Source organism: Protopterus annectens, chromosome 4.part0 (assembly GCF_019279795.1).
Source record: "Protopterus annectens isolate FY-2018-M chromosome 4.part0, PAN1.0, whole genome shotgun sequence".
NCBI classification, from domain to species: Eukaryota; Metazoa; Chordata; order Ceratodontiformes; family Protopteridae; genus Protopterus; species Protopterus annectens.
The window spans coordinates 154,292,473-154,317,332 of NC_056733.1; the positions used below are offsets into that span (position 1 = coordinate 154,292,473).

The following is a 24,860-nucleotide window of genomic DNA, read 5'->3' on the forward strand; positions in this document are numbered from 1 at the left end:
GGGAGGTGTGTGTGTGCGTGGGCCTTCTGGGAATGTTGGGAGCTGGGCTGGCAACTCGACACCGTAAAAACCACTGCTAATCAATCTGCCAACCGGTGATCTGCTGTAGTGACCCCTAAAGGTAGAAGCCAAAAGACATTGCTTTTTTTAGTACCAGTTTAACCAGGGGCAGTGCAGGTGCAGATCCATTTATTTATGAAGTGTTGCTTCAGTTGGGCATTTAAAGTCTATCAGTTTGCAGACTGTTCTTAAACAGAGTGAGATAGTATTCCAGCTATTAGCAATGCAGTGTGAATACAGGGAACATCTTGCATTGTTGTTATGTTTGGTTATGGAGAGTAATGATTTGTCACTGGGCCATAGATGTCTCTTAGTAGTGTAGGGGTGAATGATGGACTGAAGAGATGGAATTTTTTCAGTATTGTGCAGTAGTTTCAAGACTTTAATTAATTGTGAGTACATAGAGAATTATTTAATTTGAACCAGTTAAGCTGTTTTAGTTAAAGGCAGTGATGTGAGCAATATTGTTGGTTACTTTATTGTAGCATTGCTATAGTTTGGGTGATAGAGCGGAGATGGGATTAGCTAAGATAGGACAAGCATATAATAGGCTGGACATTAAAAAAAAGTGGCTATGTTATGTAGTCAGTAAATTAGTATTTTACTATGTATAAGCAACCTAGCTTTTGGTGTGCCTTTTTCTGGTTAGCCGAAGAAGGAGATCAAATTTCAGGTGGTCATCTAGAATCACACCTAGCAGTTTGGTGTGGGATACCCATTCTATATTGGGCTTGTTGGGTAACAGTATGTTAAAGGTAGTCTTTTGGGAGGAGAGAAATTGGTGAGTGAACAGTAGGAGCTTAGCTTGTTTGGGATGCAGAAGTTTTGATTTGAAGAGTCAAGCTTCTATAGAATAGAAGGATTTCTGAGTGAGAGTTTGTAGCATGGGTAGTGTCCTAACAGCACATATTAGAATGTGGAGTCATCAGCATATTGTACTCTTACAGCTGATGCGTTTAGGTTGTTGATGAATAAATTAAATAGTAGTGATCCAACAATGGAGCCTTGGACCCTGATGGATACAGGAAGAAAAAATGAGAAATCATCTTGCCATTTCACTGCCTGAGACCTCTTAGTGAAGTAGCTAAGAAACCATTTAAGTGAGGAGGGAGATAACCCATGGGAACAGAGTGTAATTAGGAGAATTTGATGATCAGCTGTCTTGAAAGCCTTGGGTAGATCCAGAATAGGGCTGAGGTTAGAAGACCTGAATTTCTATTGTAATTTATTGTATCCATGAACATTAGAAGGGCAGTGGTTGTACTGTGACTGGGTCAGCAGCCATTCTCTGAAGGAAAGAGGAGGTTATGATAAGTAATATATGCAGTAGGATGAGAGAGAATACATCGTTCTGGGATTTTGGATAAAGAAGAGTGAGAGAATGGCGACTGGTCTATAGTTTGTGAGCTCATTTGATGAGCCACTTCTATGGAGGGTTATTATACAGGATTTTTTTCATAGGACAAGAACATAGCAGAGTGATTTATTAGAACTGAGACATGATATGTGAATGTGAGGCTATCTGCAGCAAATCTGAGGTATTCAGATGGAAGCTGGTCAGGTGGTTGTTGTCTTAAGGGTGTGTAGGTATTTTTTAATTATAGATATTGGCACTGGAGTGAATGTAAAGGTCTGCTGTGGTTTCAATGACTGAAGTGGGATGGATGTATTTATAGCAGTTTCATTTTGTGTGTGTGCATGTGCGTGTGTGTGTGCGTGTCTCTCTCTCTCTCTATACATATATATATATATATATATTTATATATATATATATATATATATATATATATATATATATATATATATATATATATAATATGCATGTATATAGGTTGTGTGTGTGTGGATCCCCTACACTACACCAACACACCACAAATCAGACAGCCAAAACGCCGACACCACACAAAACCGACAGTTCACATTACCGAACACCATAACACCGACTCACAACACAAGCACACCAAAAACCTTAGAAACCTACACTAAACCTTGCATACACAACTATCTATGCACTAACCTTAACCGCACCCTAACCCTAAGGTCCATCACTATTGCACACTTACCTTACCCGCACCCTAACCCTAAGGTCCATCACTATCGCACACTTACCTTACCCACACCCTAACCCTAAAGTCCGTCACTATCGCACACTTACCTTACCCACACCTTAATCCTAAAGTCCGTCACTATCGCACACTTACCTTAACCGCACCCTAACCCTAAGGTCCATCACTATCGCACACTTACCTTACCCGCACCCTAACCCTAAGGTCCGTCACTATCGCACACTTACCTTACCCGCACCCTAACGTCCGGCACTATCTCATACTTACACAATCGCGCGCATTTCACATGTCGGTGTTTTCAGCATCGGGATTTGGAACTGTCAGTCATTTCCACTGTTGATCTTCCGGTCTCGGTGTTGTGAATGTCATTCTAGTGTACTGTCGGTCTACTGAAGTAGACCAGTATATATATATATATATATATATATATATATATATATATATATATATATATATATATATGTTTATGGGTCCACGACAGATGAACGAAATGCCGGATCACCGAAGACCACATCGCCGACAACAGACATCCCCGACAACAGTAAGTAAAGGTATTACGGAACGGAACACATTTCTGTTCCCATAATACACACAAAAAACACATTAAAAGGTGTATAGCAGGCCTCCCTGCACCCCTCACACCCCCCCTACTAAAATATACCAACTCCAAGATTGCACTACAATGAAGGAATGGGACTAACTCCCATTCTGCACTACTCACTGTTGTCAGGGATGTCATCTCGGCGAAGTGGTCTTCGGTGATTCGGCATTTCATTCATCTGTCGCCGACCCATATATATGTGTGTGTGTATAGATATATATATATATATATATATATATATATATATATATATACACATATGCATGTATATATGTATATATATATATATATATATATATATATATATATATATATATATATATACATGTGTGTGTGTATAAACATTATCTCTCTCTCTATATATATATATATATATATATATATATATATATATAGAGAGAGAGAGAGATATGGATATGTATGTTAATTCTGACAACACACGATCTCACAGAAACAGCAACGTGCACTTTACAATACATTATTCCATTCTGCTTTTTATATAAAAAAACAGACATCCCAGTGACAACAGAATGGTGAGGAAATAGTTATAGGCAAAAGACAGCTTTGGAGAAATGCACAGTGTGCAAAAGCAATGCAGTGGAATTTAAATCACCTTAAAGTGAACTAAACAGAAACTGAACAATTAAAACATGTACAGATTATTAGAAACTGTAGTTTCCTGTTCTTTTATGAAAAATGCTCTTCCATTTGGAGGGAGTTTCTAAGAAAGAAGTGGACATTTACTTCTTTATCACTGAAATCATACCTCTCAAATGTCAGTGATTTTGCCTCATATTTTAGCCATGTCCCTCTTAAAACCTTTGATTTTCTGGTAAATCCCTGAGGATTACAGCCAGATAACAACACTAGACAATACAGCTTTGTGCTTCTTATTGCACTGAAAATGCACAATGATATAAAACCTGTTGTTCTATTAACTTTTTAAGCAAGTCAAGAGTAACATTTAAAAAATGTCTCCGATTTTGGCCCTTTGCCCACCCCCCCGCCATCCCCACCCCCCCACGCCCTTATTTTTTTTTTCAGAATTCTAAAGTAAAGAAGGAAGTGGTATGCTGAAGATAAAGTTTGGAAACTAGACTTTTTTTTTGCAAGAAAACATGAACATTTTGGAAGCTAATGTAATTATTTCATTAATTATAAGTATTTAAAAGTATTTTAAATGACTTGCATATTTTAAGATATTTAAACAAAATTCGTTAAAAGGTACACTCCACTACTAAAGAAAAAAGATGAAAATATTAGAAAGCTCAGCTGAATTACAACTTTCATGCTTTACAAATATTTTACTAATCATGTCACTGTATCATAGGAGTTAACAAGGCAAAAGGGCTCCAAGGTCATATCGGCCTTGCTCGTACCCACACTGAGGCCTTGCTTAACTTGGAGAGTAAGTTAGTTCCAGAGAAGGGGTTGGCCCTGTGTTACAAATCTCTCTCTCCTCTTTGTCTTATTTTTGTAGTAGATTTAGATCCCTTTTCCTAGTGTTAGCTGCATTGTTTGATTTATTTAGGTATAACAGTTCATGGACATCTGGATTCCTTACTGCTCAACAAGCAAGGCACAGATCACCCTGAATCGTCTATATGAAACTGAGTATAGGGGCAAAGCTTCCTGCCTTTCTTGGTAGTTCATGTCTTTTAAGCCCCTGTTCTTTTTAGTTACAAACAATCTGGGGTCTTTCCAATTGCTTGATATGTTTAGCAAAGTATATCCCAACAAGGGTGTTGTACTCACTGATGAATCTAATTAGTGCAGATTAGAAGGAGATCAGAACTTTTTTTTATCTTGAAAAAATATCTTTTGCTCTGACCTGTAGAAGGTATAAGTATTTCCTAACCACTATTGCAGTTTGATGGTCACACATAATGGAGGTCTCCAACAAAGTACCCAGGTCTGTCATATCATCTTCATTTTGAAGTGATGTGTTATTTATGCTATAGGCCAGAGCTGGGAGTGGCTTACCATATGCTACAATGTTGAACTCTTTGGCATGGAGCTTGTGCCCTTTTAGTACACCAGTTATTGACAGGGGTGAGCTCCTATTGGAGTACTTGTATGTCCAGAGGGGGACGTGATGATGAACTCCAGCTTACAGTCATCCAAAAACTTTGTTAACCAGAGATCCTCATTTGATAAGGGAAGACCAGAAAAGTAGATACCAAGCAGCAAAGGTCCAATACAGATCCTTGCAGAACTCCTCTCATCACTTTCATGCTCTCAATGCTTTTCCTACTCTTACTGTGCGAGTTTTGTCTGTAAGCCACTTGGCTATCCACCTAACTTCAAATCGGTCATTTTATAGCTCCTTCAATTTGGTTAGTATACTTGCATGTGATATGATATCAAATGCCTTGGTGACGTCAAGGTACACTGTATGGACAACTTGTCCACAGTCTACAGCCTGAGTAACCCTCACAAAGAAACTCCCAATATTTATTAGAGTTGAATCTGGTAAGATTTTTGGTATCATAGGTAATTAGGTCAGATGCGATGCAGTCTATGGGTTTGCATAATGTAAAACTTATAAGACTGACAGGTTAGTTATTCTCAGAGTCTGAGATGGGCCACGTTGTGGAGTGGCATCAACAGCTGAGTTCCAATCCCATGGGGCAGAGCAAGTTATTAGGCTCAGGCTGAAGAGGCTGAGAAGTGGGTCTGCCAATGCTTACTGCTGCTATTAATTAGACAACCAGGTATGCTGCTAGGCTTCATGGATGAAGTTATTCTTCATTTGGAGAGAACCTTCAGTATGTGCTCTTTCATAATGAACAGAGACTTAATTCCATCATGGAGAAGTGGTTTTGGAAGAGATGTCTCGCTGGTGAAGTTGGCATTAATTTATTTACCAGTAAGTTGCCATTATCTGCACATTTCCAACAACTAAAGAAGGATTTGTACTTATACATTTTCAAACAGAGCGAAAAAGGCAAAACTTCGAATCAGCTACTTTACAGATAGGTTGTAGGAAGAAAAATAGGTAAAATGTTAGAAATAAAAACTTAATTTGCAGTGCTTGCTGGGAATTATGTAGATTTTACATCAAAATGCAGGAGTTTAGAATGAGAAATTCTTGTTTCATAGGTAAAGTTTGATTTAATGTTATAGCCAAAAAACATTAAATTAGACCTTCCTAAACAACAACAGACTTCCAGCCTCACCTTTTATGTTGCTTCCTAAAATATATTTATCAAATGTTTCAAGATATTTACCAATTTTTTCCTTCTGCCTGAACTTAAAACTTTCTTACAAATGTGGTTTGATATATTATGAGGCTTATAATCAAATTTATAATCAGACATAATGTCTTTCAGTTTGTGTATATCCTATATACGTGTGTATAAACACAAACACACACACACACATATATATATATATATATATATATATATATATATATATATATATATATATAAATAAGTGTGTGTATAGAGGAAGGGGAAGCAAGAGAGACAGATGGACACAGGCACATACTTTTAATTTAAACTGAGATTACTTCCTTCTTAATACCATGGCCACCATTTCATATATGAAGCAATACAGCCATAGCTGCTAAAGGAACTACTGTTAAGAACTAGTATAAGGAAAATGGGCAACTATTTTCTACATTAATTTTCATTGCAAGCCATATTGAGGTTTCTGCAGATTTAAAAATCAAAGATGTATTAGTTAAAACTGGGGAATTCATATGCCACTTTAGCACTATTGGATGTTTATGTACTGTGGATTAATACATACTTTGAACTTTACCAGGTCACGTGTACTAACAAATGGCAGAACTCAAGTATAAAAGTCACTTTACAAAACTGCCTTAAATGGAAAACAAAAAGCATGGCTTAATACATTTTAATGGAGATGGTTGTCTCAATTTTACTACTGCTTTATGTGTAGATGTATACAGTTTGTTTTAAACACAAAGCACCTCCAGTAAATCAACTCCAAACCTCACAGGTGCAATTCCCACTCTGGCTCACATTAGAAATACTTGGAACCCTGGATTTGCACTTGCTAGCCTGGTTAAAATGGACATCATGATACAACTGAGCAACTGTCTCTTGCCGAAAACCACCTGCTACTTGAACCAGTGGACATAGTGTGTCCATGACATAGTTATACAATGTTATTGGAGTCAAAGCTCTCACCCAAGCCATGACTAACAACAAGTAAGTTGTCACTATCCCACATCCCAACACTAAGCAAGCACGCACAGCTCAGACCAAACACACAGACTTTCATATGCTGAGGCTGTTAAAAGTAACCTACCTAAACCATAAAGGCCTCTTAAAAGTTACCTAAGAAACAAGTACTCTCAACAACCTCCTAAACACAGGCAGCACCCACTATGAAACATGCAGCTAAGAGTCACACTTACTGAGTTTAAATGCCATAAGGCAAACCTTCATGCAATCCAATAACCAAGTCTTAGGTTAGGTGAATCCATAGTGAAATACAACAATGCACCAATCACCAGGCTGTGCAAGGAGAAGGTCACAGTCAGTTGCAAGGATTTGCTATATTATGCAAGCACTCAAGTCCAGGCACCACAAGGACACAGTCATAGTACATGTGGGAGTGAATGACTTGAAATGTACCTCCCTGGACTATATGAAGACAGATATGTTGGAGCTCTTGGAATGTGTGTCAGAGGCTGGTATGACCCTAACCTTGAGCAGCATTTTACCATCACTGAGAATAATGCCACAATACAATCAAAATATTACTGTTTTCAATGGCTGGCTTAGCTTCTGGTGACATTCAGTGAGGATACAATGTATACCAAACTGGGAGGGGATGGTATGCACTTCTCCCCCAAGACTTTCCCATAGTGTCTTTTTAAGAAATGTCAATCTTATAAAGCTTTCAACATTGCAAAATAGAATCTGGATAATATTAAGGTATCACACTGCTCAATGCCAGGAGCCTTAACATAAAGCAGCACTACCTACAAGCACTCCGTACCCTGGAAGACACTGATATGTACATCATGCCAGAGACCTGGTTCAAGACCAATAAAAGCACTCAGTGCAGGGCTTCAATGCCTATCACATGTTCAGGCCCACAGCATTAGACAAAAGCACTAAGGGCAGATGTCTCCATATTCTTAAAAAAATAATTTACACCGCCAGACTTGTTAGACAAGATAATGACCTGGATCTCCTTTACATCCAACTTACTGTTAACAACCCCCCCCCTCTATATGTCTCCTTTGTCCTACATCTCCTACATAACTACTATGGAATCCCTATGTATTAAGCGAAATGCTATTTTCCTAAGAGATTTCAATTACCACTCCATAAACTGGGAGATTTATGCATCTTCCAACATGTATGCTCAGAAGTTTCTGGATTTCATCAATAAAAATTCTCTGGACCAGTTAGTCCGCACCACAAACAGAAGCAACAAAATCCTGGAGTTGGTTGTTAATAATATGGGGCATCACTGATTTCAATTAATTGTAATGTGCTCTTTGGTCATATCAGACCATAAATCAGTCGCATTTACCATAAGACTAAAACCTGAAATCACTTTCAATATCTTGATATTCAGATATTGTGTGAAGGCTAATTTACCAAAGCTAAGTGATGAGCTGACTAAATTCAAAAGTTCTTGCCATTGTGAAGACCTCACTGCTTATGAAGGATCCTTTATTACCAAATTGTATGTGAATGTGAATAGCTGCATAGGTGCATCTGTCAATGTCGAATTCAAATACAAGCTCAATAATATAAAAGAAAACCTATAGCATGGAAAAATAAATTTAACTCTCAAGATGCCAAAAATGCTCTCACTAATCTAAACAAAGACCTCCAAGACTCTAATCATATCAATCAAAGTCAGTTATGAGGTAAAAATAGCCACCCAGGTAAAAGACAGCCACAAAGCCTTTTTAACTACATCAGAACCCTCTGGGACAACGCCTAACATTGTGCAGAGTTAATAGTAAATGGCATTACATGCTCTGACCCATAAGACGTTGACAATTTACTATCAAGATAAATGTAGCTCAGATTTCATTCTCTCTACCTACAATTTTCTCAAATCATATATCTGCATTTATACTGCCCAAATCTCCCAAGAACAAGAAATCAAGGCACCATTTAAGGCCACGAACACTACTTCTATGGGACCTGAAAACATAGCAGGCTTCCTATTGCTCAGCCTGAAAGAGGACTTTTCAGACACCATAAAGAGGCTATTAGATATCAACCTCAAAACAGGTTTTATGCTGGATGAATGGAGAACAGCAACAATCATTCCCATGCACAAAGGTGAGGGCTTCAATGGACCCAGGTAGTTATAGACTGATATGTCTGACCAGCCTCATCTGTAAGACTACGGGAAAAAATCTCCATAGAAATAATAAATAAGGATATAGCTAACCTGCAGATACTTGACCCAAGCCATTTCTGATTAATCAAGGGCAGATCCAGCCTACTTAATCTGGATGACTTCTTCAAAAAAGTTACTTTAGCAAAAGATGAGAATAAATCAGAACACGCTACATATCCAGACCAGGCTAAGGCATTCAAAACAGTAGTAGAGACCATCTCTCTTGAGCTGAATGTAAATCCCTATGTTACTCACTGGCTAGCAAACTGGCACACAAACAGAACCCAGGAAAAAATTCAGCACAAGAAATTCTTTATTTTTATAATAAAGTGAAAGTTGATCCTTTTGTATTGTTTGAGGATATGGCTTTCCTGCAAATTAAAATCACATGTTTTCTCAAGAAAATTCAAACACTGGGCTTCTGAAAAGGAGGTAGTCCTAAGGATGAAAGCAAGAAAAGTGGTCAGTGATGGAACACACATGGGTATGAGGTAACCTGTTCTGTTGCCAACTTATTTCTAGCAAGTAGTTTAACAAGTGACTAAGTCTAAATGGTCAGAATTTAGACACTTACTGTTTGCTGTATTAAATGTGACAATAGCTGCAACCTACATAAACTAAATGGCTAATAAGGAAAATAAAACCGAGTACTGGTTCAATACATCTTGACAAAATAATAGTTTGACTTGATTTAAGTGGGTTAAAATAGTGTGTGTGTGTGTGTGTGTGTGTGTGTGTGTGTGTGTGTGTGTGTGTGTGTGTACATGCATATTTATTTGTGTTTGTGTGCATGCGTGGGTACGTGTTTAGTGTCTCAGTTAGAAATATCCTGAATTCCAGCTTGATAAACCACCAAAGTGCACTTGATAATGCCATAACCACTGTATCAAGATGCAAACGATCAAAAAAAAAAACAAAAGTTCTTCTTCCTCCCCATGAAAGTGGGTTGCAATGCTGTTAGTGACTATAGCAACAACAGCATCACAGCACATCAAAACAAGGAGAAAGAAAATCTTTGTAGCAATCTGTCTACAAGTGGCTGAAATTTCATTTTTATTCAGCATACGCCACTTTCTGAATTTGGGCAATTGGCTTTCAGCCAACAATCCTCCTCAACATAAGAGATTGGCAACTGAGACAACAGCAGAATTAGTTATCACAAGGGATCTCTCCAGTACAGAGAATTAAATGCAGCATTCCATACCTGAAAGGTGCCTCTTTGCGAAACCTTTCTCTGAATACGTGCTGTTCAACATCAAATGCAGCACACTTCCTTCGCAAAATAGCAACTTCATTTGCTTGCAGTGGTGATACATGCTGCTTCACGGTTATTGCCATTTTCTTTACATTGTTCCACTTTTCTGGCAGTTCCTGTAATAGATAGATAAGAATTGAAACAGGCAGTGATTTACTGATGAATTTCTTTAGTAAGCATTAATACGTGTACCTGGCGTAAAAGTTGCATGCATTAAGTTACAATGTTTTGCAAAAATATATATATATATATATATATATATATATATATATATATATATAGAGAGAGAGAGAGAGAGAGAGAGAGTTATTCATGGACTTTTCTCAGGTGCATTCTTCAAAGTTCAGTTACACATTGAGATTAAATCCATCTTACCCAAGATATTCTTAAAGATGCTTGTAATGGTTTATTTGTTAACAAAAAGATCCAGAGTATAATAAGCTTTATATGCTATTTGGCCTTTGTAGTAGTATGCACAGACAACACACATAAAGGAAGTAAGGAAAAAAGAACACAAGACAGAAAGAAAGAAATCACCCTAAACTTCATGGAATTCCACTGCGCGTACGCTAACTGCCCAATGCATGTTAGTAAAACATTCTGCTTCAGAGACATAGTAAAGCTGTACTGAAAAACACCTCATTATCATTTGATTACCATGTTCTTGAATCAAACAGTGCTTTGCCAGACCTGAATGTGTTAATTTTCTACTTACTAGCCCATGTATTTAGTTAGCAAAGGCACTGCTCTACATGGGTACATGTAGGTACAAACACACATACACTATTGTACATTCATGCACAAACCAGCCCTGCCCACACTTCACACCCACACACGCAGACACACATATGTACATTCCACTCATATCCGTGAAAACAGTCACACCGACTGACTGACACACATACATGCACATTCCATTCATATCCATGAAAACACATACACACACACACACACACAAACATGCACATTTCACTAGTATCCATGAAAACACACACATGCACACACCCATATGCATATTCCACTCATATCCATGAAAACACACACACACACACACACATTCCACTCATATCCATGAAAATACAGACACACACACACACACATGCACATTCCACTCATATTCATAAAAACACATATGCACACACCCATATGCACTTTACATTCATAAAAACACACATGCACACACCCATATGCACATTCCACTCATATCCATGAAAACACACACGCACACATATATGCACATTCCACTCATATCCATGAAAACACACACACACACATATATGCACATTCCACTCATATCCATGAAAACACACACACATATATGCATATTCCACTCATATCCATGAAAACACACACACACACGTACATTCCACTCATATCCACACATAGATGCAGAATCTTCATCCCCTACCTATCATCTTGTAGTATGATAACCCAGGCAGATACATGCACACACACAAACACACACATGTATTCATTTAGCCACAGTCATGCCAATACACATACACACATTCCCGCACCTCTGCTGCACTCACCTGTACAGCAACTACTCCCACAGGAGTGAACAAGGAAAATGCTGTCCTTTCATGGCATTCACGTTTCCTCCTACAATAACATTTTACTTTGCAGAAAACTGCTCAACTAAACAAATCAGAAATGATAAACATTTCTTGGGGGGGGGTGCACAGCTAATTAGCATTAGCTACTCCCCAAGACTGATGCATTAATATGCAGCTTCTCCATTAGCACTGCTGTCCATGCTAAGGCCTCTTTGTGGGGAAAATCTTCATCAGCATAGCAGTCTTTGAATTACAAAGATTTACCTTGATGCAGAAACCTTCCAAAATAAGACTTCCACATCACAGTATGCTTTTCCAAGTTCCCCCATAAACAGGAAGGCAGGAAAAAAACAGTTACTGAATGCACTGCAGACATACTTGGGAAGCATCTAAAAAGTAAGTATAAAACTGGTAACCTCACAAAGAACGCACGCAATGCTGATTGCCCATTCAAGTATAGCTAATCATTGTAAATGTATCCATTCCAAAACGTGGTCATTATTTTAGTGCCAGATTAACTGCACCACTGCCGAGTTCTCCTTTTCCACTCGTAGAACTCATATATAATGGTAGGTATATGAGCATGAGATGATGAAGTTTTGGTCTAGATATTTAGGTGTTACATGGAAGCTAACATCAGCTGAAAAAGCTTCTTTACCTAACACTTTCCAAGCTTTGGCATGGATTATAAGTTTATATGAAATGAGCAACACTGGATATAAGCAACGATCATATGACCACAGACACAAAGTAATACATAAATGTGTTGTAAGCTTACCATGCCACATATAACAGTAGCCAAGAGAAGACACATTATCTGACAAGGGATGAAACAGAATACTAAATGACAAAGTATATCAGATGACCATTCCATTTATAAAACTGGACAGAACATAGAACACGTGACGTCAGTAAGCAAAGACATTAGAAAAAAGCACATTAAGACTGGTGTGTGTGTGTGTGTGTGTGTGTGTGTGTGTGTGTGTGTGTGTGTGTGTCTGTGTGTGTGTGTGTGTGTGTGTGTGTGTGTGTGTGTGTGTAGGTGTAGGTGTCCATGTGCGTGTGTGTAGGTGTGCATGTGCGTGTGTGTAACAGTATACAAACCTCTAGCTGTTTGTGGACTTCATCCGGCACTTCCTGTTCATAAGTTTTTAGCAGCTCAATTGTTTTTTTCAGGGGTTCAAACATTTCATCAGTAGTGCTCTGCCTTTCTCGGACAGCCATGAGGTGGCCCATAACCTCTACCAGTCCTTTGTAATCCCCTTCTTCAACCTTCTTGCTCAGACCTTTTTCAGCAACTTTTATAAACTGTTCAAGATCGGATAAGCTGTTCAGAAACAAGGGAAAAAATCAAATCAGCAAACCATACTGTGTCTTAGTCAAACCAAAACACAGTGTTTAGACAATGCTAAAGCTTGTACGTTCTTAAAACTACTTCTAAATTTTTTTTTTTAAATATTAGTTTATTCAAATAGACAGGACTGTCTTGTACACAACACACAACTGTCTATAACCGAGCGACTTGCCCAGAGTGACAGAAAATGCCAGAATTAGAGGCTATGGGTGGAGCCAGTATAACAAACTTATTTCAATATTTGTTAATTTAAGAACATTCTCCTAATTTTACCATCTTTATGTTACGTATGAAACAAAAATAGAAATAAATGGCTTGATCAATTCATGTGAAGCTAGCGCTCCTATTTCAAAATGCTGAATAATAATCCTTAGTAAATCTTTCATTCCATATTTGCATCTTCTCAAACTACATGGTCCGAAAAAAAAAGAGTTTTCACTACATTAGCACTGGCACTCAGAATAATAAAATATGACGTTAAATGTCTGTAGTTTTGTTAATTATTTGTAAATAATGCAATAACATAACTCTCCAAATACTAAGAGATGAAAGACTGTTTACACTACTCTACCTGTTTGTAACATGGTCAATAAGATGTTGCTTAAACATGAAGCTCCACTTCTTGATACCATTCAAAAGGGCATATTTAAAGGGGCGGGCATCTATTCTCATCCAGCTGTCAAATGTATTAATTGGCTCCAAGTGATTCACTTCTTCATAAATCTTCTCATAGGAATCCACCTGTTCTTTAAACTGATCTAAAGTAGGTGGAGTTTCTGGGACCCCATCTTCCGTATGAGCTTCGATCTCGTCTGTTGTAAGAACATGTCCATACAACAGAAACTGACGCATGAACTCTTTTCTGTCATCCACATAAAGGTATGAGTAATGGTCAAAGGAGTTTCGGTATTCACAACACTTTGCCATAACGTTTTGCACGTTCTCCATGATTACCTGACGCATATCCGCTAAATCAGCCATATCCTCCATGTCAGTCTGAAAATAATGACAGCATGTGTTATATTATGTAATTCAAAGCAGCATACCACCTCTACCCTTCCACACAATTATTTTAATATTTTGTGTTCTCGGTTTACTTCTTAATACGACATCAAAATGATTGCCACAAACACTGTTCTTGTGCGTTTTCTATGCTGCATGTGGTGAAAGTGCACACAATTAGCAAAGTTCTTACAAAAAATCAAGCATTAAATGAGGAACATGGCTAAATGTAGTTTTATATCATATTATATGGACATTCCTCTAGAGTACCTAGACTGTGCAACCACACTTTATGTTTAACCTAAGCCCTTACAACAGCTCAACAAATTCCCAGTATCTCAAGGCAGTTATGAATTGTGGAATTAAGGTTCGTTTTAGTCAGGAGGGCGGCAGCGGTAGTGCAGCAGTTAGCTTTGCCACCTCACAACAAGAGGTTCTCCAGTTGGATCCTCAGCTGGGGTGCCTTCTGTGCGGAGTCTGCGTGTCCTCCCTGTAGTTGCATGGGTTTCCTCCGGGTGCTCTGGTTTCCTCCCACATCCCAAAGACATGCTGTAGGTGGATTGGACACTCTAAACTGGCCCTAGGTGTAAGTGGGTGCATGTCTATTCCTTCTGTGGAAGGTTGGGCACCGGGCTGGCAACTCGACATTGTAAAGTTCCACTGCCTATCATGACCAGACAGGTGATCCACTGTGGCGGCCCCCTAACTGGGAAAAGCTGAAAGACAATAAAGAAATGACTTTTAGTCAGGAGGCTGCATTTTAACTCCAGTGCTTAATGATCTGAACTATGACCCTAGAAGCAGTTATATAACTAAAGAAAAGTGGGGATATGGAGGACTAAAGCCTTCTTTTAGTGATTGTCCATCATCAGTTTAACTGTCAGCTACTTTGTATGAGCTTAATTCCAAATATGTGAGTCCAGTACTGATTTCAAGAGGAGAAATGCTGAAGGTCAGTCATGGTTCCAACATAGGATTGTCGATGATTACAATAAAGTACAAATAAATAAGACACCTCAAAAAGTGCAGTGTTACTCTCAACAACAAAAATATATAGTAGCCTTTGTGAGTTTCAATGTGAACAAAATCCAGCAGAGTGTTGAAAACAGTACAGTTCTAAAGGAACATCACCTACAGTAAAAATGATATATAATGCAGCAGCAGTACAGCACTGCCTACACGATAAGTAGGGCAGTGATATACCATCACTGCACTGCCCTACAGATCATCCATAGGCAACAGTGACTATAACAAAGAAGCTGCATATGATAACGCACACCATTCTTCTTTCAATTACAGTATATTACTGATCCGTGTGCATTTAAATGGATTCAGTATCTATCATACACAATAAAAATCCTTAACAAATACCTTCTTTTGATCACCCATATCACCTAATATGCCCAAATGTAGTCCAAGATTGCAGTCATCTTGAAATATCAAATTTACCTTGCTTCTACAAACCGTTAATGCAGACAGCACTCACTGCGCCATGGCAATGATTGCATATCATTGATATATAAAAATTACACATAAAACCAATAAAAAATAATGGGATTTTAAAAGATTCGATGTAAATGAAGCTCACTGAGAATGCATTGCACAGTACTCTAAAATTCACAGCAAAGATGGTGGTCTTAATCCACACAGAGTTCAATAAAAGAGAATTCCCAAACATCTGTGCAAATTTCATTTGGTATTTTGGAATTTTTATTATACATGCAAGCAAGTTTATTTGTTATATTTCTAAATAAAAAGCTACTAGTGTACAACATATTTATTTAAACACATACATGTATTTTGGTTTGGTGGAATATATCAAAAATGTTAGTATTTGGCCTGTACCAGTGGTGGAGAGGGATAAAGCCATACCTGCACCACAGGGGACCCAAGTTTGAAAAGCGGTTGAGGAGCTTCATGACAGAGGTGGGGAGGATGAGCATGCCCATCATGTTGGGGGGTATCCCACCTGGTTCACACCACTGCTCTAATGATAGAATCTTGGTTTAGAAATAGAAGCTTGTCATAATGCTGGGAGCCAACACAGGGAACACATGGGTGCAACCATCCAGAGCCAAGGATGACAGCCATTGCCAGAGAATGTGAAAGATGATGCATCCACTGAAAAGTGGTCCTTTCAATGATGCAAGTGCTCACATTACTACAACGGAGGAGTTAGACCATTAAATGAAAATGCTGTCACTGCCAGGATGTTGGCAAGGGCACAAAGTACCCTCCTTGCTGCCTAGAGGACAGCCCCCCTTGAATATCATAATGCTTAAATAAGGAAAGCTTTGAAGCTTAGCACGCATATGAGCAAAAGTGATTGAATAAAAAAATGAATATTCTGCACATTGTGCAGATTTCTCCAGACATTCAGACCACTATCACCAAAATAGGCATGTGACATTTAGCTACTGAATGTTATTATATGCAGGAAAAGATAGATGTATCAAATATAGAAAATATATTGCAATATATTCATATATGATATAATATATTTAATTAATATATTCATAATTTTTAATGTCTGTACTTGATCAGCAGGTGTGCCATCATAATCCTTCAACCATGGAGAAATACAGCTTCACTAAATTCAGCCTGAGCCAAGGTAGCACAAGGTAGCAATGAGGAAAAGCTAGAGTAAGGCCTTTTCTCCAAGAATGAATGGTTACAGATACGAATGGTCATTCAAGCCACTAGACAGCCATCCCTATGGTTGTTGGCACAGAAGCTTGGACTCCACCTACACACAACCATATATATCTTCCTTCTGGAAATGCCTTTAAAATTTGACGTGGGTATGGCATGAAAGTTGCCCACCTGCTGTTAATAATCTATGGTGCATATTGTAGCCTACCAGGAGATTACTGCTGTTTTGTTTAGTCACCAGATAATCAGGATGCAGTTTTATATATGCATATTAATACATAGAGGGGGTGTCTGTAATAAGGCAGTGTCACTGTGTAGGAATAACTAGAGACTTTGGGTGTGTCATTATAAAACACTCCATACAGAACCCCTGGCATTATCACACAGCAGTGCATAACTTTGGAGCAACTCTGGGGTTATATATGGTAGTGTATGGTGGACAAGAAACATCTAGCACTGTTTTTTTGTTATTTTTTGTACCAGTGCCTGATACAAGGCGCTTAGACACCAACATTGTCAATGACACCCTAAACAATGCTGACATTGTTTCTGGACACCGTCCTGAAACAGCTCTGCTGAGGTATGTTGCTATAGATTATGTGGCAGACTCAAACTATGGCCTGTAAAACACAGGTCATGGTTAGTAGTGGGAAAGAAAACCACCGGCAAAGGCTAAGTATTCACCATATGTGTGCATTATGAGCAATGGCTGGATATTGCATTGTTACAGGAGTCATAATGCCAGCTAACTGAAAACAAACTTAATTTGAAGACTGACACACATTCACCTGATATAGTACACATGCTAGAAATAAGGGCATTCTCCCTTAAGTACGCCTATACTTTCCAGCATTCTCTGCCACCTGTTAACTGTTGTCTTTAAAGTGTGTTGGATTTTGAAATGTTATATATGGCACTGCCATAAATGTTATGTTTCTGAAGTTTGTTGTTTGCATATTACCAGTACAGATATTCTGTTGGAATAACAGACATTATGTGGATAGATGAAAAGCTGGTATAGCAACTTGTTTTCAGCATAAACTGTTTTGGAATCTGGGCAACACAAACACAGCAGAATTAGCAATATTTATGTAGCCACTGTTGAACTTGTAATAATAATTAAAATGCATTGATTATAGATTCAGTACTAGTTACTTCACTACTAACAGCATGTGCTAAACAATACAATGTTCTCTAGAAGCACAGAACGACTTGTAACATTTATTTTATACAGCACCATTTTAAATAATAAAAAAATCAAAGCAACCCCAAACAATCAGCTATGCCAAATTAATTTAAGGAATAATTCACTTCAGTATTACTTAAAGGATCTGTGACTTGTGGAATAGATGACATTATTCCCAGTATGATTGTTAATGCTTTTTCTGAACTCAACCATGATATCTGTATTTCATCACAACAAAGTGAATACAACAATATTTTATCTAGCGACACCTGAATTTTTTTTTCAATACTTAAGCAGATGGTACCTGATAATGTGGAAAATTGCTATGCTCTGCTAGCCTGACAATCAATGAAGACATCTTGTATATATCATTCAGGAGGCCTTCGACCAAGTCATAGAAACCATCATTCGCTCCTTGCTCCAGGGAAGGGTGAAATAATGTGTCTGGTGCAACAAGATCCATTTGGGCTTCAAACAAGGGGGCCAGTCCAGCCTTTGGATCTAAAGAGAAATTAAAATAACCAAGTTGGAGTAAAATAAGGAGTTGTCTATATATGCTTATTAGAAAAAAATCTTATCATCATGGCTAAAATATTTCCATTGTAAATAAATAATGCATATTTGTTCCATCTCTTTGTAAAAGTTAAAAGTAGTATGATCTGGTAAAAATACTAACAAGATGTGTACTTCATGAAAGCAGACATTAGCCATAGAGCATATTTTAGAGCCCTTAGAAAATATTTAGCATAATTAGTGAAACAATATTTATACAGGCATGTTTGATCACGTTTCTAGGTTCACAGATAATTACTAGGGTAGATGGCCTTGTGGGCCATTTTAAGTCTACCCAGTTTCCCTTTTTGTGCTCAATTAACCTACCCCATTTGGTTACAGATTGGCCTCGATAATTATGTATTACCCCTAATGAGAACAACCGGGATCATGCCATAAATAATTTAAGGGCACCCATCCATAAGATAAAGTATTTATAAGCTGCCTCTGTCTGTTAGTTGCACATGGGGCAGTCTTGGGATAAATTTTCTATTTCTCATCCATAGATCTAAGTTGTACTTGATTATGGACAGGGGTGAACACTGTTTTTTGTGGTTAGGGAGTTTGTTGCATAGCTGTTGCATCCTCTGGGAGATACACCTGTCACTCCAAATCATTCTGTTGATGTTGCAGAAGAGGTTTAGATCACTAGACCAAGTATTTTTGATGCCATTTAACTGGCTGATGTGTAGTAAATCCATCAGTAATAAATCAGAGGATGCCTTGTATACCAGACACAGGTCACCACTTAGCAGTCTGCAGGATATAAATTATAGTGGCAGGGATTTGAGTAGGTCCATGAAGGACATGTTGTTCAGGCCTTGCATCATTGTTCTGTTATCAGTGTGGGAATTCAGTTTTTGTGTCTGGACAGGTACATACCACAAGGGGCATTGAATTCAATGACTGGCCTAATGAGAGCTGAATAAAGAGGGACAATGACATCCTTATATCTAGACACCATCCCTTTGTAGAAGGGCTTTCTTTCAACAATGGACACATGTTGGTCAAAAGTTACGTCACTGTCCACATAAGTTCCCAAATTCCCGAACAACTGGGTCATCTCTCTTAGGAACATATTGTTAATGTAGTAGTTCCCTGGGGTTGATGACTTCTCAAAGGATACAATAATGAATTTTTTGGCATTTAGTTTTAGTCAATGATTTTGGTACCAGTTATTTATTTATTTATTTGGGACAAACCTTCCTGCAGAATGGCCAAGTCATTTGGGGATACAATGACTGCTCCTAGCTTGCAGTCATCTGCAAACTTAGTCAGCCAGAGATCTTTGGTATTGGCTTTTACTTCAGAAAAGTAGACACCAAAAAAAGAAAGGTCCCACCACAGAACCCTGTGAGACTGCATTGGTTTCTGGTCTCTTTGTGGAGGTAACTTTCCCTATCTTGATTATCTGCATCCTATCTGTGAGCGAGATGGCAATCCAGCTGGTGACATAGGGGTTTATTCCCAGTTTACTTAGGTTTTCATAGGTCCGTACATTCATAAAAGGTTACTAGTCTAACAGCCCTAGAGTCCTTACAAGCCTAGCCATATTTATCCTGAGTTGCCTCAATTGTCAGTGGTTAGGTGGAGTGAAGCTCTCAGAGGTAAGAATCTATGGTAGTTAATACTGATTTCCCTGTCCAGGAGGGACATTGGCACCACCCCAGGAGTGAATCTGTGGTCACACATATCTATTGATCTATGCTGCATTTGAAGAGGATCAGGGAGGGGTTCTGTTTCCCATGAATTAGAAGCTTGCTCCAGAGAAGTGGCAGTCTCGGAGAGATTTATATCTCTCCAGCATAACCTGAGGCTATGTTAAGATCTCTGGAGCTGGTGACCCTCCTACAGTTTGATTTATGACTGTATAGCATTTCCATCAGGGCGTGGTCAGAGACTGCCCTGTAAACCAGGCACAAGTCACCCGTTAGCAACCTGTAGGAGGCAGAATACAGTGACAGAGCTTTCAGTCTTTGTGCATAAGACTTGTTTTGTGTACCCTGTAATTTCTTGGTGAGAAATATCTGTGGTCTCTCCAATTGTTGCAGGTATCTGGTGAGGTACATACAAAAGGGAGCATTTTACTTAAGTATTGGTCTGATGAGGGCAGAGTATAATGGATTTATAACATCCTTAGATCTAGATATGATGCCTTTACTTGTAAGATGTGCCACATAGTATTTCCTTACTACTGTGGATATGTGATGGTCAAAGATCAGATTGCTATCAACCTGAGTACCCAGGTCATGTACCACTGGGTGTATACTTTGGGGGTGCTGTCTATAATGTAATTAGTGGGGATGCCAGCTTTCCCAAAGGGAATCATAATGTTTTTTTTTTTACATTTAGCTTTAATGCTTGGATTTAGCACCAAGCATTTGTCTGCGGTATATTTACATCATTGGGGGATTTAATGATTGCTCCCAATTTGCAATCATCAGTGAACTTGGTCATCCACAGGCCATACATCTTTGCCTGAACTTTTCAGAAATACTCCAAACAGTAAGGGTCCCAGCACAGAACCTTGTGGTGCACCACTGATGACTGGTCTTTTGCTAGAGGTGAAGTCACCCACTTTAACAATGTGTGCTGTCAGTAAGTCAGTTGGCTACCCATCTGGTAATGTACGGGTTAATTTCCAATTAGGAGAGTTTGTCTATAATACCTGAGTGGGGGATTGTGTAAAATGCCTTGACTAGGTCAAGATAGGTGGTATGCACCATCTTTCCCTTATTTTCTCAAAGTCAACCATGTTTAAAAGGCATGATCTACCTTTAACAAACCTGAACTGGGTTGGGTCCAGAATTTGGAAATTACCTATGTCCTTCTTAATAAGGTCCATAATGACCTTTTTGAGGAGGCCCACTGAATGCAATGGATATTGCTATTTTCTCTGCAGGAGTTATATGACTTTTATATGACTTTATTTAGCCTGGGGACTGTTTCGGTCTGAAAGGCTTATTGTTTAACAACACAGGATTTTGTTATATTGGTTTCTTGGTCCTTGTATGTCAGTTTTGTGGATTTATCTTGGCAATCCCTAACGGCGCATATGTTATTAAGTATTCTAAGCTGTTTTTTATGCAGCTCTATTATATTTTGTTCAGCCTAATCTTTTAATTTTTTTCACTTTGGTCAGTGTCCTGCACATTATAGGGTAGTGATTAACTTCTATAACCATAGGACAGTGTACACACGGCAGCATTCGTATTTACCCCTTTTTTTGTGGGTTTATACCAATTTTTCTTTTATGTTATAAGGCCTACTGGTATACCTATAGGCATGGGCTTACCTGATCTTATTCTTCGATCAACATACTAAGGGCCAGGTATATTTGGATTTTGTCATTAGGCATAACTGCTATGATTAGATTTGATAGGGTTGACCTTAGGCAATTCTGTTTGGTTTTTCTGTTATACTAAGGATAGCAGTGGTAGTGCTGCAGTAGCGTTATCACCTCACAGTAAGACGCTGTCCGGTTCGATTCTCAGCTAGAGCATCTTCTGCGTGGAGATGTGTGTGAATGGGCGGACCTTCGTTGAAGGTTGTGCGTCAGGCCTGGCAAGCCGGTATGTAAAAATCAACTGCCAATCATTAGCAGACCGGAGTTCCACTGTGGCGACCCCTAACCGGGAAAAGCCAAAAGACACAAACAAACAAACTAAGGATCATTGGCCCCAGCTCTTATAATATTCGTGGTTATCTGTGGATAATCGGAACAACTGTATATCTTTGGGTGGATTGACATTTTTTTCATCCTTTTTCCAATATCTATATATGTTTTTTGACTATATAACAGTATTTTATTGGGGTACGGGTTTCTGTGTCTGCCTTTGACAGCAACTGTTAATTGTTTTATGATTATGGCTATGATTTAGGTTATACTGGTTGGTTTACCTAATCACCTGGACACACTTATGGTCGATATGATCTTTGAATGTTTGGAGTGAATTGTCATGAGTTGTATTTTGGTCTTTTATCTTTAGGCCACTATTGGTGTAGGATTTTGGATTAGCGGGCCTGAGGTACGTAGCACTACTCAATTATGGCAGTTATTTGTTGAATCATCCTGTTGGTGGCTATTATATTGGTGTAGGATTTTGGATTAGCGGGCCTGAGGTACGTAGCACTACTCAATTATGGCAGTTATTTATTGAATCATCCTGTTGGTGGCTATTATATTGGTGTAGGATTTTGGATTAGTGGGCCTGAGGTACGTAGCACTACTCAATTATGGCAGTTATTTATTGAATCATTCTGTTGGTGGCTATTATATTGGTGTAGGATTTTGGATTAGCGGGCCTGAGGTACGTAGCACTACTCAATTATGGCAGTTATTTATTGAATCATTCTGTTGGTGGCTATTATATTGGTGTAGGATTTTGGATTAGCGGGCCTGAGGTACGTAGCACTACTCAATTATGGCAGTTATTTATTGAATCATTCTGTTGGTGGCTATTATATTGATGTAGGATTTTGGATTAGCGGGCCTGAGGTACGTAGCACTACTCAATTATGGCAGTTATTTATTGAATCATTCTGTTGGTGGCTATTATATTGGTGTAGGATTTTGGATTAGCGGGCCTGAGGTACGTAGCACTACTCAATTATGGCAGTTATTTATTGAATCATTCTGTTGGTGGCTATTATATTGGTGTAGGATTTTGGATTAGCGGGCCTGAGGCATGTAGAATTACTCAATTATGGCAGTTATTTATTGAATCATTCTGTTGGTGGCTATTATATTGGTGTAGGATTTTGGATTAGCGGGCCTGAGGTACGTAGCACTACTCAATTATAGAAGTTATTTATTGAATCATTCTGTTGGTGGCTATTATATTGATGTAGGATTTTGGATTAGCAGGCCTGAGGTACGTAGCACTACTCAATTATGACAGTTATTTATTGAATTATTCCGTTGGTGGCTATTATATTTGGTGTAGGATTTTGGATTAGCGGGCCTGAGGTACGTAGCATTAATCAAATATGGCAGTTATTTATTGAATCATTCTGTTGGTGGCTATTATTGTTCTCCCTCGAGTCCAAGTCAAGGATTCTATTTCTTTTGGGGGCACGTAGCACCATCATTTTTTGTTTTAATTTTGGGGTGTTGAACCCACGCCTAACAAGGGTAGGGGCTATTACTGTTCCTCGGGTCAGTGGCCTAAATAATTTAACAAATTGGATGGTTTTGTTTTGGTATCTAGAACCATTTTTGTGTCCTTGGGGTGTAGTTTGAACCTGTTTAACAAAAATTCTCATGGTTCATCATTCATTTTGATACATTTTTTGGTATAATTAACACACTTGCTGTCATTTTTGTCAGTCCCGAAATTATATTGCTCCAATTGTACTTCATAGCTTTTTAGAATTTTGGATGAACATGGATTTAGGTCAACTCCTCAAAGGTCTGTCATCTGACAGGGATGATATTGGTATTTTCGGTTTAGGGACTAAGGCTTCTGGGGATCCCTTGGACAGGGGTTAATCTACACCATCTTGTTATGATGTGTTTGCTAAATTGTACAAAAGAATGAGGACCATGCGCACTAACGTGTGGCATCTTCACCTATTTAAAGCATATATGGCAAGCAATATATGTTCTAGAGAACTTCAGGTCCGTATACAACCCTTAGTTTCTGATATAGACCAAGAATTGGATCAACAATGGTTAGTGGTGCAACAACAAGCATCTATGGGGTTTGTGGAGGCCTTATCGGCCTATTATAATAGATGTATTGACTCCAATTTGATTGAGATTACTAAATTGTATGAGGATACCAAATTGTTTGAGGGGCAGGCCTGTTATCAAACCTGCTTACAACAGTTAAGTCAAGAACTATTGACTTTGGAAGGTCAATTCAGGGACAGGAAAATACACCAGTTTAACCGAGACCAAGCGGACTATGATAGGGGGAGACCATTTGGACCCCACAAAAGTGTTAAATTTGCTAATACTGGATCTAAACCAAATAAGAGAAAATGGCCAAGGTCAATCCTAAAGAAGAATGTGTCATCTTTTGGTAGCACTTTGGCAGATGATTCATCCTCCATGACAGATTCAGAAACACCATTAGTTTCGTCATCTCCCACACCTAAACGCAGCAACTCTGATACCCCTTTAGGGTCAGGAGACACAGGGCAGGGCGGAAACACCACAATAATATCCGATGTGGTGACATTGTTACAAACCATGACCAACAAGTAATTGAATTTAATAATGTT

General features: G+C 38.5%; 1 protein-coding gene across 1 annotated transcript in view; it reads right to left on the reverse strand.

Annotated features, from left to right (window-relative positions):
• The window catches only part of DNAH9 (dynein axonemal heavy chain 9), a 3,419,770-nt gene that overhangs the window by 2,194,693 nt on the left and 1,200,217 nt on the right, over positions 1 to 24,860 (reverse strand). The window contains exons 16-19 of the mRNA XM_044069722.1: positions 18,385 to 18,581; positions 13,812 to 14,236; positions 12,991 to 13,213; positions 10,280 to 10,446 (exon numbers count right to left, since the gene is read on the reverse strand). Of these exons, the coding sequence (XP_043925657.1) occupies positions 10,280 to 10,446; positions 12,991 to 13,213; positions 13,812 to 14,236; positions 18,385 to 18,581 (1,012 nt within the window). The remainder of the gene's footprint in view (positions 1 to 10,279; positions 10,447 to 12,990; positions 13,214 to 13,811; positions 14,237 to 18,384; positions 18,582 to 24,860) is intronic.